Source organism: Panthera onca, chromosome A1 (genome assembly GCF_046562875.1).
Source record: "Panthera onca isolate mPanOnc1 chromosome A1, mPanOnc1 haplotype 2, whole genome shotgun sequence".
Lineage (NCBI taxonomy): Eukaryota > Metazoa > Chordata > Mammalia > Carnivora > Felidae > Panthera > Panthera onca.
Genome location: NC_138339.1, coordinates 40,739,011 through 40,756,850, shown reverse-complemented (window position 1 = coordinate 40,756,850; position 17,840 = coordinate 40,739,011). Strand labels below are relative to the sequence as shown.

Genomic DNA, 17,840 nt, shown 5'->3' with positions numbered 1-17,840 from the left:
AAAGATGAAGCCCACACTTTTCACCACACTTTCCCTTTCACAGTATTCCCCAGGAGATAAGCCTAAAGCTTTTAAAACCACAGCAACTCACTGCCATCCAGAGAAAGCTTTATTAAACATTAGGGATTAATCATATCTTTGGAAACAGAACAGAATAAGCTAAGAAACTGACAGTGAAGAGACTCTCTGTACCACCCAGCTCACCAACATCAGCATTATAAAAGCATACTATGGCAGGGAGGATAAAGAGGAGATAAAATGCTACCATTTCAAAAAAAGAAAATCAGACCACAGGGTTACAAAGCTGGGCAGTGACAGACATGTGACTAGCCAGGAATCAATGAGCGGCCTATGAACAAAGAATTTAAGGGACTCCTGTTAAGACAGAGCAAAATATGAGCAACATTCAAACATATTCTGAATTCCCATCTACTGTACTTCAGACTACAGCAAACTGCCTTCTTCCTATGCTTGACTCCATTAACCAAAATTGTCTGTTTACCTAAGACTCCATTAGTTGATGAAAAAACATTAGAACTCTAGAATTCTCTTTTAGCTAAAGAAACCATATGGCTTTCTTCGCTTTTGCAGGAAGTGCTTACACTAAAACCATTATTAAGTTTAAGCAATGGTTTCAGTACTAAGTATAGTCAGAAAAATGCCAGTCCACCACATTTAAGAGTATCTGAGTTTTCCACCCTCGTTCTGGAGCTGGTTCCTCCCTAGTCTCAGACGTCCACTCTGATACCAGTTATATTTTCTGAATGGGAGATGAAGGCAGGATGCAGAGCAGATGAACATCCTCACACCACAGAAATATTACTCACTGACTGAGTGCCTGGGAAGTTCCGTAGAGAGGGGTCTAGCAGGGCCTGCTTCCCCTCCCAGTTTTTATTACTTAACATGGAAAGGACGGGATGCCAAGTAAAAAGAAAACTATCTGAAGAGTATGTGCAAAGATCATCAGCTTACTGGAGAAATTTGAAAGGACTGGCAGTTAAACCACGGCCCACTGTTTAGCACAACACTGTCTAATAGAACCTTCAGCAGTGATGAAAATGGCCTGTTCTGTATCTGTTGTCTAATGTGCAGGCCACTAGCTACAAAGCACATGAACCAGAGCTAGTGTGATTAAGGAACTGATTTATACTATTTTATTTTATTTTCATTAAATTTAAATAGCCATATGTGGCTCACAGACCCAGCATCGAATACCACAGGTTTGGAACACTGGAAAAGCTGACCACAGCAGTCTCCCGGATAAGAAAAAAGCTCAGAGGAGACTAATGTTCCTGTCCTTTCCCCCCAGGAATTAAGGGGGAAAAAACTTAACTCCCCTTCTTAACTGTGTTAGTAATTAAAAAAGCACTTTCTAATCATTTCTGTCTCATCTGAATGTGGACCTAATATGATTAGAACGTGTAAAATGTAGAAGAACTGAAACTGCTTTTCTCTTCCTGTAAACAATGAGGGCTTAAGTGTTGAAATAATTATTTTGAATTTTTAAGTTTCTCCCTAGGTTGAACTATGAACTTAGAACCACATACTTAAAACAAAAGACTGTTTAAACTGCTTAAAGATTTTTATCATTTTTTTTTCTTCTTTTGGTTCTCCTCTCAAAAGTTACAGTAAAATCTTTGATGTGATTATACTCTGAGACCTTAGAGGGGGAAAAAAGAAAACCAACCTGTAAACAAAGTCCCCAAGTGCTCAGACTAAAAAAGACTCATTCCAACAGCAACTGTGTAGTTAAGGGGGGGGGGGGGGGGGCGCGGTGGAGGAGAGGGTTGAGCTGCTTTTTACAGCCACAAGTTCTGAACATCCAGAACATGTTCAAAAAGCTTTAACATGACTTACGAAATTTGTCTCATCTGTATTCCTAAAAATTGCCAACACTAGCATCCTTGATACACAAGCATCCTTGATAAAAACTGGTCGTAAGCAAATGCTTTTTAGCCTCCTGCATCGCACACTATAGCTTTAAATAGCAGTACATTCTAAAGACCTGCCACCTAGGGACACACATTCCCTGTACGTTACACACGAAGGCTACAGCAGAAACAAACTATACTTACTAATATTAACTGATTTTCTTTCTGAACTTCCTAAGGATTATGTTTAGTGCCGTTGAATCTGTTTAGACAACATAAAATGGTACTGGTTTTAATGAAAAAAGTTTCTCAAATCCCCAGAAATAGATTACAGTTTTAATTCTAGGATTTGAAAAAAGTAAACTATAGTTTGATAAACTACAAAAACTACTGCTGTAAACTCATAATAGACCTCAGAACAAATACCATACCTTTTCTAATAGTTTCAACAGCAGGGCGTTTGACAAGGCTGTGTGTGGTCTGAAGGACAGTAAAGCCAGTGAATGCCACCCTGTAGCAGCCAGTCACCTGCGTCCGCCTGCAGATGACTGTACCTGCCTCCACCCTTTCAACTATTTACCAACAATTTGCATAAACTCACAAAATATGTAAAAAGGCAGCATGGGTCCAGGTTGATATAACACAATGGTATTTAAATATAAGGTCTTGCACGAAAGGCTCAAAGAGTCAGTCCCACCAGCACCAGCCAGAAAGTCAAGGATTCACAGCAATTTACACACAAAAAAAGGCATAAGGAATATAGATGCAGGTCCAATATGGTTGTTCAAATAGCTACCTCAATCTTAGATTGCATTTACAAAATGTAAATTGCCAAGAAAGCTACTATTCTCTACCAAAATCAGTACTGCAGATGTTTCAGAATACTGCATTTTAGCAGGACCAAGGACAAATTCAAGGATTTGGAAGGATCCCCTCCTTGGTGGGTGAGAAGATTAGTCACACACTTGGAAGGCGGCGGAGGGAAGAACAGCACAGGGAAGGGAAGGAAGCAAGACTTCTGTCTCCAAAAGTGTAAAGGGCCAATATGTTGAGGAATAGAACAACTTTCTGTGGGTCTAGGGAACACAAAGACAAACAAGAGAGGCAAATTTTAGTTCAATGTAAGGAAGAATATGTCAAAGATCGGGGCTGTTCATAATTGGACTGGTGCACCTAGAAAGGCGGTAAGCACCTCCTTACTGAAGGCCAGACCTCACGACCCAAGGAGGTTTCCAACATCACAGGAAGTCAGATTAGGTAACTCCCTCCCCGCCACAAATGCCACACTGAACAGAAGATATTTACCGGCAAGACCACCTCCCTAACTCCAACACCTCCCCATTTTCTCCAAGCTTGACGGTTCTAATTTATTTTCTAAGAAAATAATCTGCAAAGGTTAGTGCTTTAACAAAAATTAGGGACACTAACAACTTACAATAATGAAACAAGCTCTGAGAGTTGGGCAGCTAACTCACTGGGAAGCCAGGAACACCGCCCTCAGACGTGATACTCAGATGCTGTGCATTCTTTGTAGTTTCCCTACATAGTTTTCCTAGATGATACTCTTTTACCTTCAGTCAGTTAATAGACTCCGAATTCAAAATGACTGAGCTTAAAGAGATTTTCGTAAAACTTCCTGAAATTAGGGGCACCTGGGTGGCTCAGTAGGTTAAATGTCCGACTTTGGCTCAGGTCATGATCTCATGGTTTCATGGGTTCGAGCCCCACATCGGGCTCTGTGTTGACAGCTCAGAGCCTGGAGCCTGCTTCGGATTCTGTGTCTCTGGCTCTGGGCTCTCTGTGCCCCTCCCCCACTCACACTCTGGCTCTCAAAAATGACTAAATGTTAAAGAGAAAAAACTTCCTGAAATTAGAGTGAGCCTTTTTTTTAAACCTCATTCTACAAAGGTTGCAAGAAGCCTAGGCAAGACATTCTTAAACTGCCCCAGCTAGAACCCTCAGAAAATTGATTATAATTCCTCCGCCAAACTAGGGATTGAGAGGTGTGGAAGGAAGATACGGGGCTTACTTTATTTGCAGATATCCGTTCTTCCCCCATTATCTCCATGCTTCCTGAAACCCATCACTAAGTAAGTGACCCTGCAGTGTTCAAATGGATGCCTAACATGGTTTGGGTCCTCTTCTAATTCTACCCTAGGTACAAGATTACAGATCCCAGAAGCTCATTACCCAACCATTCAACTCGAAAATGATAGCACTGTCATAAAAAGTACTCTCAGAACTTTCTCTGAAGAGTACCCACTCCCTGTCTGGAATTTCTTTAAGGAGGCAGCTACCTGCCCACAATCCATCATACACTCAGAAAATCAGGCCAGCTGTCCACATCTCTTCTTGATTCCCAACCCATAGAACACCAGTCTGAAACAGAGACTGGTGTTTCTGTCCAAATCAGAGGCCCTTTCAGCCTCAACAACACATTCCAGACCATCTGCTCTAACGGCCAGGCTTTACCTTTCTGAACGTGGATGATGTCGGGGAAGTTGGCCAGGTGCCCCTGATACAGCGCTAACAGGTCCATGACGGGGTCCAGGTCCTGCCTGGGCTGCTCGGCAAAGAGCTCGCCAATGGCGTCGTAGGCATCTCCGGTGAAGGCGATGGCCTGGTTCAGGCCGGCGGAGAAGGCCTGCTGGTCCAGCTCAAAGGCCTGGCTGAGGCCGCGGAAGGACTGGCCCACCTTCTGATACTCCTTCTTGAAGCCCGTCACCTGCTTGCGGGCGAACTCGTTGGCCGTGTGGTTGAGCTGCAGCGCGCTGTCGTCCATCTTCTTGGTGAAGCACTTGAAGCCATCAATCTTGCTCTCCACCTCCTGCAGGTCGAGGGCAGCGGCGGGGGGCGTGCTCAGGGTCAGGAAGAAGTTGGCGCCCACCATCTCATCCTTCTCGGCCTTCCTCTTGCCCTGTTTCCAGGCCTTCTCATCCGTGCTGCTGGGGCACGTCAGGAAGTGCTGGAAGACGTCGCACTGCGCCAGCACCGGGTGGCTGGCCATGTGGTTCATCCACCAGATCAGGCCCTTCCTGCGCTTGGAGATGAAGTCCTCCTCAAAGCGGCCCGTGGCCTGCTTCTCAGGCAGGTGGGGCACCGAGATGACAGGGAACTTCTCCGCCAGACGCGCGTACAGCCAGTCGAAGTGCTTGTAGCGCCGGTGCACCGGCACCTGCGTGTGCGTGGGCACCAGCTTGTAGGAGATGTAGCTCTTCATGCCCTTGAACTTGGTCTGTTTGGTGGGGTCGTCGATGGTGCACTGGAAGGGGTAAGGGTTCTCCTGCCACTCTGGGCCGTAGGGCCCCAGCACCACGCACAGCTTGTCCCCGTCCTTCACGAAGCCCGATGCTTCGCCCAGCACGAAGGCCTCACCGCCCGACTTGACGAACGTGGAAAAGCGGTTGAGGTTGCGGCTTACAGTAGCCGAGCTCTTGGCCCCCGACGCGTGGTGCTGCGGAGGTGCCGGGCCGCCGCGGGAGCCCAGTGACAGGTCGGAGCGCGTAGACAGGCGGTAGCGGCCGGCCGCGCCGCCCGCGGACGACGAGCCGTCGAGGTCTGGGTACGCGCCGCTGCCCAGCGCGCCGGGCTCGTCGGCCACCGTGGAGCTGTCGTCCCACTCGTCGTCCCAGTCATCGTCGCTGCCCTGGCTGGCCTGGTAGCCGCCGCCGTAGAGCTGCTGAGGCGACGGCTGCAGGGCGCCCCCGCCGTACGGGAAGCCCGCAGCCGGCGGCTGGAAGGTGCTCGGCGGTGGCGCCTGCTGCGGTTGCAGCAGCGGCTGGAAGGCGTCGGGCGGCGGCTTGAAGGAGGCGGGCGGCGCGGCGGGCAGGGGCTCGAAGCCGCCGGGCGGCACGTTGGCGTAGCGAGCTGGAGCTCCCGGACCCCCGTCGCCCGCCGGGCCGGGCTCAGGGGCGCGGATCACCTGCACGTACGAGGCCGGGAAGAGGCCACGGTCGCCGCGGCTGTTGACCCCCTCGAGCCAGCCCTCGATGTCCTGTTCGCTGCACAGGCTCAGCACCTCGTGTTCCCGCAGCGAGATCTCGCCCGGGTTCTCCGACCTAAAGTCATACAGCGCCCGGGCGCGCAGCGCCATGGTCCCGGCGTCCCGGCGGGCGGCCGCCGACTCCCGGCGCCGCGAGCCCGGGGCCGGCCGAAAGGACCCGCGGTGTCGCCCGCGCCCCGGCGCGCGAAGTGGAGGCCAAAAGATAGCGCGCAGCTCCGCGCCCCGGCCCGCCGGTCGCGCCCTCCGCGTCGCTCGGCTCGCAGCGCCGACTGCCGCGCTGGGCCGCCGCCGCCGCCGCCGGCCGGGGGCGGGGCCCGCGGCCTCCCACGTCCCCAGCTGCGCTAATCCACGGCCGAGAGCCGCGCGCCAGGCGAGAGCAAGCGATGGCCGAGCCGCCGCGCCTGCCGGCGGAGCCTACTCGGCGGCCGCCACTGCCCCCTTCAGGCGGGCCCTGAGCCGTGAGGCGCAGGGCGAAGATTTCCACTCAGAAAGAAGTGAATTGTCTGAGATGTTTAGGCTCTTAGGTAAAAAAAAAAACAAACAAAAAACCGTATCCTAGAAAGTAAATTAATATTTGCGTTCCTGACGAACGTTCCCACTCTGAGCGCTCAGTGAATGCTTCTAGAATAACTGAACCACACATCTAGTAAAGGAGTTTCAGTGAATATTAGCGACGGCACTAAGAGGAAAACAAGATGCCTGTGCCGGGGGCTGTCAGCTCCCTTTCGTCTTCCACCCGCTGGAACCTTCTGGCAAGAAGGGGAGAAGAATGACAAGAGCAAAGTAAGGAAGGTGTTGTGCCTGACAAATGAAGAGGCTAAGGGTGGTGTGGGAAGAGAGGCATCAGGGCGGGAGAGTTTCCAGTAAAATACGTCTGCAGGGAGAGCTGGCATTTTGCATATGTCCCGTCTGCTCCCTGAGCCTCACGTAGTGCGGGGAATGAGAGTTTACACTTCCGAGTCAGGCTACTGGGTTCGAATTCGCTTTCTGACACTACCTAGCTTATGACCTTGAGCAAGTCACTCACTGAACCTCCCTCCCTCCTAAGGTTGTTGTGGGGATTCGATAATCATGTAATCCCTACTTTACAGATGGGGAACATGAAACAGAGGGATTAGTATATGGCGAGTACTATACATGGGGAGCACAGTCAGGTGTTTGTTGCTGCTGTTGCTAATGTTAACTGCTGTTTGGGAAAGCAAAAGCCCCGTTCTCCTTCATAAAGAGAATGGGGTCCTAAAACCACAGTCCCAGGGCATAGCACCAGAACGGACCCTCATGTTCACACCCCTACTCCTAATCTGAGATCAGTGACCATCTGTGTCCATTCATCTCTGTCTCACTGTATTTATATTATCTTTAAGATACGTAGATTCAAAAAAGAAAACTCACTTCCCGAGATACTAATCAGCTCCCATCTCTGAAGTTGCCTTGTTTCACATCTTCTTTTCCTTCAGTGTATAATTTGCCCCAAGTTTTTTCTTCTCATAGTCCCCTTTTATTAAGTCTAGCCTAATGATTCCTTTAAAGACACCTCTAACTGGGATTCAGCATTCGTATGTCATTAATTTCAGCCTGTCCTCTGACCCTTTTCAAGCAAATCTGGGAAACGGGCCAGAAGAGTTTACAAGTATTGTGAGGAAGGGCTGTGGTATTCTAAGCATCTTGCGCAAAACCACCAACCCAGTATACCAGAAGTACTCCCACAGTGTTTATCCCTAATGCAAAAACCTTTATTCAATTCTGTAAGCAAATTCTGAATTACAACATTTTTAGTTGACTCTGAGTTAGGATCCTTCTTGCAGTAAGCAAGAGAGGTCATTGAATTTCATTGTCAACAATGTATGTGGTCAGAAACATGAAGTCGACATTTACGGAACATCTACAATACAATTGATTTTGTTTGTTAACTGTGAGAAGCTAACCTACCATATTTAGGATAAGTACGTGTAATTTCACCCTTACCATTCATCTGGTAGTTACTTTTTTAGGTTAAAGCGTTCACTAAAGTAACACGAAACTTGCAATGCTTCAGGTTTTGAGACAGAGAGACTAAAAATCTATGTCAGGTGTGAAAATTCCAGGACTTCGAGGTGACGGCTTTTAAAGTCTGGTTGGGCTGCTCCTTAGAAACAGTAGTTGAGGAACTACTGGATGTCAGAGGTTGTTTGCAGTTCCAGAACAAACAAGCATTCCGTTGGCAGGAGTCCGATGGGAGGCCAGGCATCAGGCTTGGTGAAGGAGAGAAACGGGCTATCCATGGTCCCTGGCTCTGTGGCTCCTGGGTGACAGGAAAAGTTCCTTAGGGTCTTGGATATTTAGAAAATGTGCTCAAGTGTTAGAAAATTATAACTCTGCACTCAGGGAAGTAGATACAGCAACACATTTTTAAAAGAGTTCTCTGGAAAATGGAGACTATTCATAATTTAGTTGACACAATCATTTTTATAACCATCAACTGTTTCTATTTCCTTATGCGTTTGTAGAAACACATCATTCCGGGACACTAAATAGGTCCACACGACCGTATCTTCACACTTCTTCCTTTGGCCTGTGAGGCCTTATGTGGTGGCCTGGCCCTTGCTTCTCTTTCCATTCCTCTCTTCAACTAGAGTGAAACCACAGCGGTTTCTTTGCTATTTCTGGAACAAGCCAAGCACATTTGTGCCTCAGATTTATTTCTTTAGAGCAGTTTTAGGTTCATAGCAAAATTGAGCAGAAGGCACGAGAGATTTTCCATATAGCCCCTCCTCACTATCAACATCGCCAATCAGAGTGGTGCATTGGTTTCCATCGATAAACCCACACTACCACACCTTTATCCCTCAAAGCCCATAGTTTACATTAGGATTCACTCTCGGTGTTGTATATTTTATGGGCTTGGACAAATGTATAATGACATGTATCTACATCTATGATTGTAGTAGCGTACAGAGTAGTTTCACTGCCCTAAAAATCCTCTGTGCTCTGCCTGTTCATCTCTGCTTCCCTCCCTAACCCCTGGCAAACACTGATCCTTTTAATGTCTCCATGGTTTTGCCTTTTCCAGGGTGTTATATAGTTGGAATCATACAGTATGCAGCCTTTGTAGATGGGCTTCTTTCACTTGGTAATATGCATTTAAGCCTCCTCCATGTATTTTCATAGCTTGATAGCTCATTTATTCTTAGCCCTAATAATATTCCATTGTCTGTATGTATCACAGTTTATTTATTATTTGTCTAACTGAACAATATCTTGGTTGTTCCTAGAATGGGGCAATTATGAATAAGCTGCTATAAACACTCCAGTGCAGGTTTTTGTGTGGATATAAGTTTTAAACTCCTTTGGGTAAATGTCAAGGAATACAATTACTGGATTGCATGGTAAGAGTATGTTTAGTTTTGTAAGGAACTGCCAACTTCCAAAGTGACTGTACCATTTTGCATTACCACCAGCAATGGATCAGTATTGTCAGTGTTCTGGATTTTGGCTATTCTGATAAGCGGGTAGTGGCACCTCATTTTAATTTGCATTTCCCTGATGACATATGATGTAGGACATCTTATTTGCCATCCGTATATCTTTTTTATGATTAATTTTTTTAATTTTAGAGAGAGTGTGTGTGTGTGAATGGGGGAGGGGAGCAGAGGGAGAGAGAGAGAGAGAGAGAGAGAGAGAGAGAGAGAGAATCTTAAACAGGTTCCACGTTCAGCACGGGAACAGATGCGGGGCTTGATCTCCCTACCATGAGATCACGACCTGAGCTAAAATCAAGAGTCAGTCACTAAACTGACTGAGCCACCCAGGTGTTCCTGTATGTCTTCCTCAGTGAGGTAGTCTGTTAAGATTTTTGGCCCATTTTTAAATTGAGTTGTTTGCTTCCTTATTATTGACTTTTAAGAATATTTTGTACATTTTGGAAAAAAAAGAAATTGTGTACATTTTGGAAAATAATCCTTTATCAGATGTCTTTTGTAAATATTGCTGTCAGTCTGTGACTTGTCTTCTCATTCTCTTGATGTTGTCTTTTACAAAGCAGAAGTTTTTAATTTTAATGTAGTCCAGCTTATCAATTATTTATTTCATGGATAGTGCTTTGGAATTATAACTAAAAAGTCATTGCCATACCCAACATCATTTAGGTTTTCTTGTTATCTTCTAGGAGTTTTATAGTTTTGCATTTCATATTGAAGTCTCTGATCCATTTTGAGTTAATTTTTGTGGAAGGTATAAGGTCTGTGTCTAGACTGATTGATTGATTTTTGCGTGCAGATGCCCAGCTGCTCCAGCACCATTTGTCAAAAAGACTATCTGTGCCTCTTTGTGTTGCCTTTCCTCCTTTGTCAAAGATCAGTTGACTATATTTGTGTGCATCTATTTCTGGGCTCTATATTCTGTCCCATTGATCCCTCTATTTTTCCACCGGTACCACACTGTCTTGATTACTTCAGCGTTAGAGTTAAGACTTACAGGTGCCTGGGTGGCTCAGTCGGTTAAGCATCCGACTCTTGGTTTTGGCTCAGATCATGATCTCACATTTTGGAAGTTCAAGCCCCATATCAGGCTCCGAGCTGACAGTGTGGAGACTGCTTGGGATTCTCTCTCTCCCTCTCTTTCTGTCCCTCCCCTGCTCACTCTCTCTGTCTGTCTCAGAATGAATAAATTTTTAAAAAATTATAGAGTAAAACTTAAAATTGAGTAGTGTCAGCCCTCTTTGTTCTTCTACTTCAGTATTGTCTTGGCCATTCTGAGTCTCTTGCCTCTCCAGGTAAACTTTATAATCAGTTTGTTGATAGCTACAAAATAATGCTGGGATTTTGATTGGGATCACATTGAATCTACAGATCAAGTTGGAAGGAGCTGACATCTTGAATCTTCCTATCCAAGTACTTGGAATATCTCTCCTTTTACTTAGTGCTTTGATTTCTTTCGTCAGAGTTTTGGTTTCTCCTCATATAGATCTTTTACATATTTTGTCAGATTTATACCGAAGTGTTTCATTTTCAGAGGGTGCTAAGGTGAGTGGTATTGTGCTTTTAATTCCACTTGTTCATTGCTAGTATGTGTAGGAAAACAATTGGCTTCTGTATATTAACTGTGCATCCTGCAACCTTGCTGTAATCACTTTTGAGCTCTAGGGGTGGGAGGAGGGTTTAGTTGATTCTCTTGGGGATTTCTACATAGCCAATCATGTCATCTGCACACAAAGAGAGTTTTATTTCTTCCCAATGTGTATGCCTTTTTTTTCTTGGTTTTCTTTATTGCATTAGCTAGGACTTCCAATATAATGTCGAAAAGCATTGATTCCATTTTCTCTGCTTTCTTACATATCAGTTAAACTTCTTTTTTAGTAGTTGGCCTACAGTTTGCAATACGCATTACAAGTAATCCAAGTCTGCTTTCAGTTAACACTATACTGCTTCACAGGTAGTGTGAGTACCCTCTGATGACAAAATAATACAAATTCTTCTGGCCCCTTGTCACATTGATATCATTTATTTTATGTATAAAATATGTATAAGCACACATAAGTGTGTGTGTGTATATATATACATATATACATATTTATTTATATCATTTATTTTATGTATGTATAAGCATACATAAGTGTGTGTGTATATATATACATATATACACACACACACACATATACACACTCATAAACATGCATAGTTGAATAAAGCACTGCTGTTACTATTTTGAGCAGTTATTTGTTAGATCAATTAAGAAAAATAGGAGATTTTATTTTACCTTTACTTATTCCTTCTCCAGTGTTCTTCCTTTCTTTAAGTAGATCTGAGTTTCTAATCTATTAACCATTTTCCCTTTCCCTGAAGAACTCCTAACATTTCTTGCAAAGCAAATCTACTGGCAACAAATTCTTTCCATTTTTATTTGTCTAAGAAAGTCTTAATTTCCCATGGCACAGAATTCTAAATTGGTAGCTCTTTTTCTCAACACTTTACATATTTGACTCCACTCTCCTCTTGCTTGCATCATTTCTGAGGAGAAGTGAGATATAGTTCTGATTTTTGCTCTTCTATAGGTAAGATATTTTTTCCTTTGATTTCTTTTAGGATTTTTTTCTTACTCTTTCATTTTCTGTAGTTTAAAATTATGTGCCTAGGCGTAGGGTTTTGTTGTTTTTTTTTTTTTTTTTGGTATTTGTCTTGTCTGGTGTTCTTTGAACTTCCTGGATATATAGTTTGGTATCTGACATTAATTTGAAGAAATTCTCATTTGTTGTTTTAAATAATTCTTCTGTTTTCTTCTTTCTACTCTCCTGTTATTCCTATTACATGTATGTTACATTTTTTGTAGTTGTCCCAAAGTTCTTGGATATTCTATGCTGGTTATCTTTTTTTAGCCTTTTTTTTTTTCCGTATACTTTTCAGTTTTGGAGGTTTCTATTGATATATCCTCAATCTCAGAGATTCTTTCCTCAGTCATGTCCATCTACTACAAGCCCATTGAAACATGCTTCATTTCTGTTACAGTGATCTCTAGCATTTCTTTTTGGGTCTTAGAATTTCCACCTCTCTGTTTACATTCCATTTATTCTTGCATGTTGTCTACTTTATTCATTAGAGCCCTTAGCATATTAATCACAGTTGCTTTAAATTCCTGATCTGGTAATTCCAACATCCCTGGCATATATGAATCTGGTTGTGATACTTGCTCTCTCTTCCAACTGTGTCTTTGGGGTTGGTTGGTTTGTTTGTTTTGTTGTTGTTTGTTTGACTTTATTTTTTGGCCTTTTAGTATGCCTTGTAATATTTTCCTCATAGCCAGGCATATTTTGCTAGGTAAGAGGAATTTTGGAAATAGGCCTTTTATTATGTGTGGTAAGGTACAGTGGGCAGGGAAGCATTTTATGGTGATTGTTGGGCCTTTAGTGAGCCTCTGCCTCTGGCCTGTGAACTTCACGTGTACTTTTCAGGGCTTTTTTTTTTTTTTTTTCCTCTTCCATTAAGTGGGACAGGGTGGTTAGAGTGTGCTGGAGTTGGAGATTTCCTTTCCTCTAGATCAGTTAGGCCCTACTAAAATCCCAGCAGGTTAGGCTCAGGTTAAATAGTTTCTCCTGAGGTCGCACCTTGTTAGAAGAACACAATGCTCTAGCATGTTTAAAAATGGTTTCTTTTCCCCTTCCCCTGCCAAAAGCAGTAGAGGATTTTTCTCCAGTATTCACTGTGAGGACCTGGTAGAGATCCAGGAGGTAAAACTCACAAAAATGTGGGGACTCTCTAATGGCTGGGTCTCCCCGGAGTTTTTAACTCTGAGTTGTCCGCACGGGTCCTCCAGCAATTCATCAATTACAATTCAGATGTTCCCACCCCAACACTGTTTCCTACAGAGGCTTCTGCTCTGCCAAGGTGTGATTCTCTATATTCATCTGTTGGTCTCTCCAATATGGATGTAGTGGTTTGTGCTGCAACTTCATTTCTCTTATGAATCTAAGAATATTTGATTTTTTTCAGTTTGTTCGTCTTTTTACTCCTCCTGAGAATGGAGTAACAACTTCTAAGCTTCTTACATGTCAGACCAGACACCAGAACTTGCCTCAGGTTTTGTCCTTGATGTTTTTTGTTTGTTTGCTTGCTTTTTCTGTCTGGAATCTTCTTCCCCCTGAGATCCACCACGCTGCATTTTCACTTTATTCAGAATCAGTGTAGCTCCTCTATCCCTCCTTTCTTCTTCTGCCTTGGAGAACCCAGAAGTAAGGTGGAGACGGCCTAGGTCCCTGAGTCACCGACACCAATCAGACTTTATGAGAAGAGAAACCTTTGTTGGTTCAGCCACTGAGATTGCATGATTTGTTTATTGATGCAGCTGGCTTTAATTATCCTAATACTTGCTCTCTCCCTTCCACCCCCCCACCATCATTCAGTGCTTCTTTTCTGTGTAGCACTTTCTACCTACCATAAACACATCTATATAGTAATTGTCTCCCTTGTTGGAATGCAAACATTTTCAGAGCAGGAAGTTTGTCCCAGGCACTGACAATACGGCAATGAATAAAACAGACATGGTAGGCAATTAACAAATACTTCTTCAGTGACTTTCCTCCCTGGAGGTCAGCTCTTCTCAGTAACTCTTCATGTATCTGGGTCTGTTTGCCTCTGCCCCTCTGTGTCCAGCTATAATGAAATGCTTCTAAGGCAATTAAATGACATTTCTCGTTACATTAGCAATCTTAAAGCTAACTCAACAATCCAGAACAATACTCCAGATTTTCTGAAATTGCTGGGAATTTCACCATTGGTTGATTTATATTTGCATTTGGCTATTTGTATAGTATTACAAATTACACTGTATTTATATTTACTTGAAAGTTTTTTGTATAATATACCAAGCATTATACAAATATATACATAGGATTTCATAAGAACTTTCACCTCTTAAAATCTTATTTCCTGCTGTATTTTCACTGCAACTCTTCCATGGACAGAGCAGGTATTATCATCTCTAGTGTCACAGGGCAGGACCACAGGGCAGGAAATCCAACTGCAGAGGGAGCTCAGCTGAGATCACGTGGCTGGGAAGCAGGCCAGTGACTACTTAGCTGTCCTCAGAACTTTCATTGTCTGAGTCATAGGTCTGCCCCCTGCTGGCTCTGTAAAACTGTTATTATTAAAGAGTATTGGCTGCTTGCTGGAAGCTTTGTAGCTGAGAATTAATAGAAGGCCTGGATTCAAAGAAAGCGCCATGTCTGAAAGGAAGGCTACTTACTGTACTTCTGTGTCTACTTGGTTTCACAAGGATTAAAATTCTTTGAGGACAGGGATTTTGTCTTCTTTGTGCAGTACTGTATGCCCAGCATAGTAAATCAAATAAATGTTAGGGGCACCTGGGTGGCTCAGTTGGTTAAGGGTCTGACTCTTGATTTTCGCTCAGGTCACGATCTCATGGTCCATGAGATCGATCCCGGAGTTGGGTCCTGTGCTGGCAGCACAGAGCCTGGTTGGGATTCTCTCTCTCTCCCTTGCTCTCTACCCCTCCTCCACTCAGGCTCGTGCCCTCTCTCTCTCTCCCTCTCTCTCCCAAAGTAAACATTAAAAAATGTTTTAAATCCAATAAATATTTGTCAACTGAGTGAATAAATGAATGAACAAATGAACCTTTCTCAACCTTAGTTTCTTAGTCTGAAAAATGGGAGTAAAAAAAATCACTTCATGTGATCTTAACTGGATTTAATGAAATAAGTCCATATTATGTTCATAAGTTCACACAATGCTCATGGTATAAAATTAATTTTAATATAATTTAAAGTATTGTCTAATGATTAAAATTAATTTATTAAATGGTGTGATTCATTGTTGAGGTGACTTGGACATATTTTCACACTTGGATTTTATGATGTTCATTTCTGTAGTGATATGTATAGCTGAGACTGTACCCCAAGTCTCTAAAAATTTATCTACTACTATTAAAGAAATTCCTCATTTTTCAATACTGGACCTCTTTCACAGAGCTCATTCCTACTCCAAAATCAGACTATTAAAGAAATTCCTCATTTTTCAATACTGGACCTCTTTCACAGAGCTCATTCCTACTCCAAAATCAGACTAAGGACCTGATCCAATATTCATTACTTGACAGCCTTCTTTATAAATTGTCCTCTTTCCTCAAATATGTTTCCTAGATTAACTCAGCTAGTGACTAATGAGCATGTTCTTGTAGATCTTTTCTGTCCCCCTTTTGAATTGTGGCCTGTTTTTCTTCCCATCATCAATATATATGCAGTGTCATAGTTTGTAAGTCTGCTTTTCTTAATGTTTTATACCAGGTGTCACAAATTGCCAAGCCACTGCCTGAATATGGCCCAGTGTTTAGTTTAAAATGTGGGAGACTTCTCACTCATTAAAAAATAGGGATTTCTGGCTCCTTTTGGAGAAAAAAGTCAGAAGATCTGGCTACAGTGGGCCAGTACTTCTGCATAGCAGCTATACCTTATCCCCTTTCGACACGGCTGTTGTTGCTAATTCATCACAGTCCCCACTCTCTTTGCTGTCTCATACCCAGGACTGTCTCCCATCTCAGCCCCTATACACCTAGAAGAGTTTGTCCCTCACACATTTTCCAGAGTGAGAATGATCACCCCAGTGGCATCACCATGGATAATTCAGATCTCTGTCTGCCATAGCCCTCTTGTAAGCTCCATACTCATTTCCAAATATGTTCTGGACATTTCCTACAGAATATCTGCCAGTCTGTTCTTCCTTCTTTGCTAGCTTCCTTCCATCAAGCAAATAGGCATCAGGGTATAAAGAAGATCCCGCTTTATCCCTCATGGAGCTGGCTGGTGAAATTGGCGCTCATGGAAACTACATGCTGTGTGCTATGATTAGGATGTATACAGGAAATTATGGAACTTAGCAGACCAGGGAGGTGGGGTAGTAGTCAGGGAAGGCTTTCTGAAGCAAATGGAAACTAATTTGATTAACTGAAGCTAAAGTGGGATGGGAGAAAGGTAGAGGATGACATTTTTTCCCAGGAGGGTTGACAGAAACCAGACACATAAGAGCCCATTCTGCCTCATTCATTTACTGTACCAATATTTGAGTGCTATGTGTGAGCCACTCACTGTGTTAGTGGTAACCAAGACTGAAATATGGTCTCATGGAACTTAGACTTGAGAGGAGTCAGAAACCAAGTAGATGGAGGGCCATTGGCTGAGATGAGACATCCATGAGAGCCAGGGAAGATGAGAGCAGTTTTGGATGTTGAGTTTGAAGTGCCTGTGCCCTGATGGAAATGTCCTAGGCAGTTGCACAAAAGTCTGGAACCCAGAGAAAGATTGAGGCAGACATGGAGTTAGAAGTTAGTCCATAGGTGGTAATTGAGGGGCTGTGAAATAGAAAATTACCAGAGTGAAAGAGCATAGACATGAGATACGAACAGTGAGCTGACAACAGATAGCCTCCCTCAGTCATTCCTTTTCCTCTGCAAGCCTGAGAAAGAAGGATCACATAGGTAAAAAGGAATGTAGGAAGGCGATGTATTAGAAAATAAGAGAAAAGCATTTCAAGGAAGAGAGGGAAAAAGTCATATCAGAAAAAAAAATGAAGACCATCCATTTGGATTTCACCAAAGAGATCATTCATCAGACTCCTAGTGTCCCAGCCCTGCTGGCTGACCCCAGATGTGCTGCCTCTTGTGTTTTTCCCTCTAATATTGTTAGCGTGCAGAGATGCTCCCACAGAGGAAACTTCAGTTGCCCCTGACTGCTACCGTTCCTTCATCTTCCACCTGTACCCTGAATTTAGCCCCCCTTCATCCATTCTACTACCACCCAAGTTTCAGCTGCATTTCTTACTGTAATGGATTGTTGCAAACGTCCTCTGAAATGCTCTGGTATTACTATTCACTTTAGCCATACTAGCTTTCCCATCATTTCCTCAACAGGCTACATGTGCATCGAGATTTGGGCCTTTCACATAGGCTCTTTCCTCTGCCTGGAGTACCCACTTTTCTTCCTGTTTGGGCAAAACTAGTCATCCTTCAAACTCCTGTTCCTCTTCTCCCAAGAAGCTTCTCCTGGCAGAATAACTTATCCCTTCCCTTGAGTTCACAGAGCATTCTGTTCATACCTGTTTTGTGGCATCTATACCAGTGTGTTACTTATTCATTACCAATCTGTCCATCTGCCCCATTTACATGAGTTTCAGGGTGAGCACTCCAAGAGTTTGAGGTGGTGGTTTTCACAGACTGGCATTATCCTGGGTTCATAACTATTTCCCTGTGGCTGTCCTAATGGCAGGAATACAGGAGATACTCAAATATTTCATGTTGGAAGTAATAAGATGTGTAGTAGCTGTAGGAAATATAAACACGAACAGTAGCCAACTTTAGGAGAAGAATTGAAGGATGTGTTTCCAGATAAACATGGTAATTTTTAGTTCCTAGATGTGGCAGTGGAAAGAATCTGCTGGGTTTTTTTTCCTTTAGTTAAAAAAAAAAAAGTCATTTGTAAAGTTAAAATG

General features: G+C 43.6%; 2 protein-coding genes across 4 annotated transcripts in view; one reads left to right on the top strand and one right to left on the bottom strand.

The window, feature by feature from the left end:
- SNX18 (sorting nexin 18) overlaps positions 1–6,186 on the bottom strand; it is a 29,742-nt gene extending 23,556 nt beyond the window's left edge. The window contains exon 1 of the mRNA XM_060637668.3: positions 4,344–6,186. Coding sequence (XP_060493651.1) covers positions 4,344–5,964 — 1,621 coding nt within the window. The 5' untranslated portion in view covers positions 5,965–6,186. The remainder of the gene's footprint in view (positions 1–4,343) is intronic.
- A 148-nt stretch (positions 6,187–6,334) lies between these two features.
- Positions 6,335–17,840, top strand: part of ARL15 (ARF like GTPase 15) — a 552,301-nt gene continuing 540,795 nt past the window's right edge. For all 3 annotated transcript variants that reach the window (XM_078445526.2, XM_078445524.2, XM_078445522.2), the window contains exon 1: positions 6,335–6,657. The gene's annotated coding sequence lies outside the window, so the exon portion shown is untranslated. The remainder of the gene's footprint in view (positions 6,658–17,840) is intronic.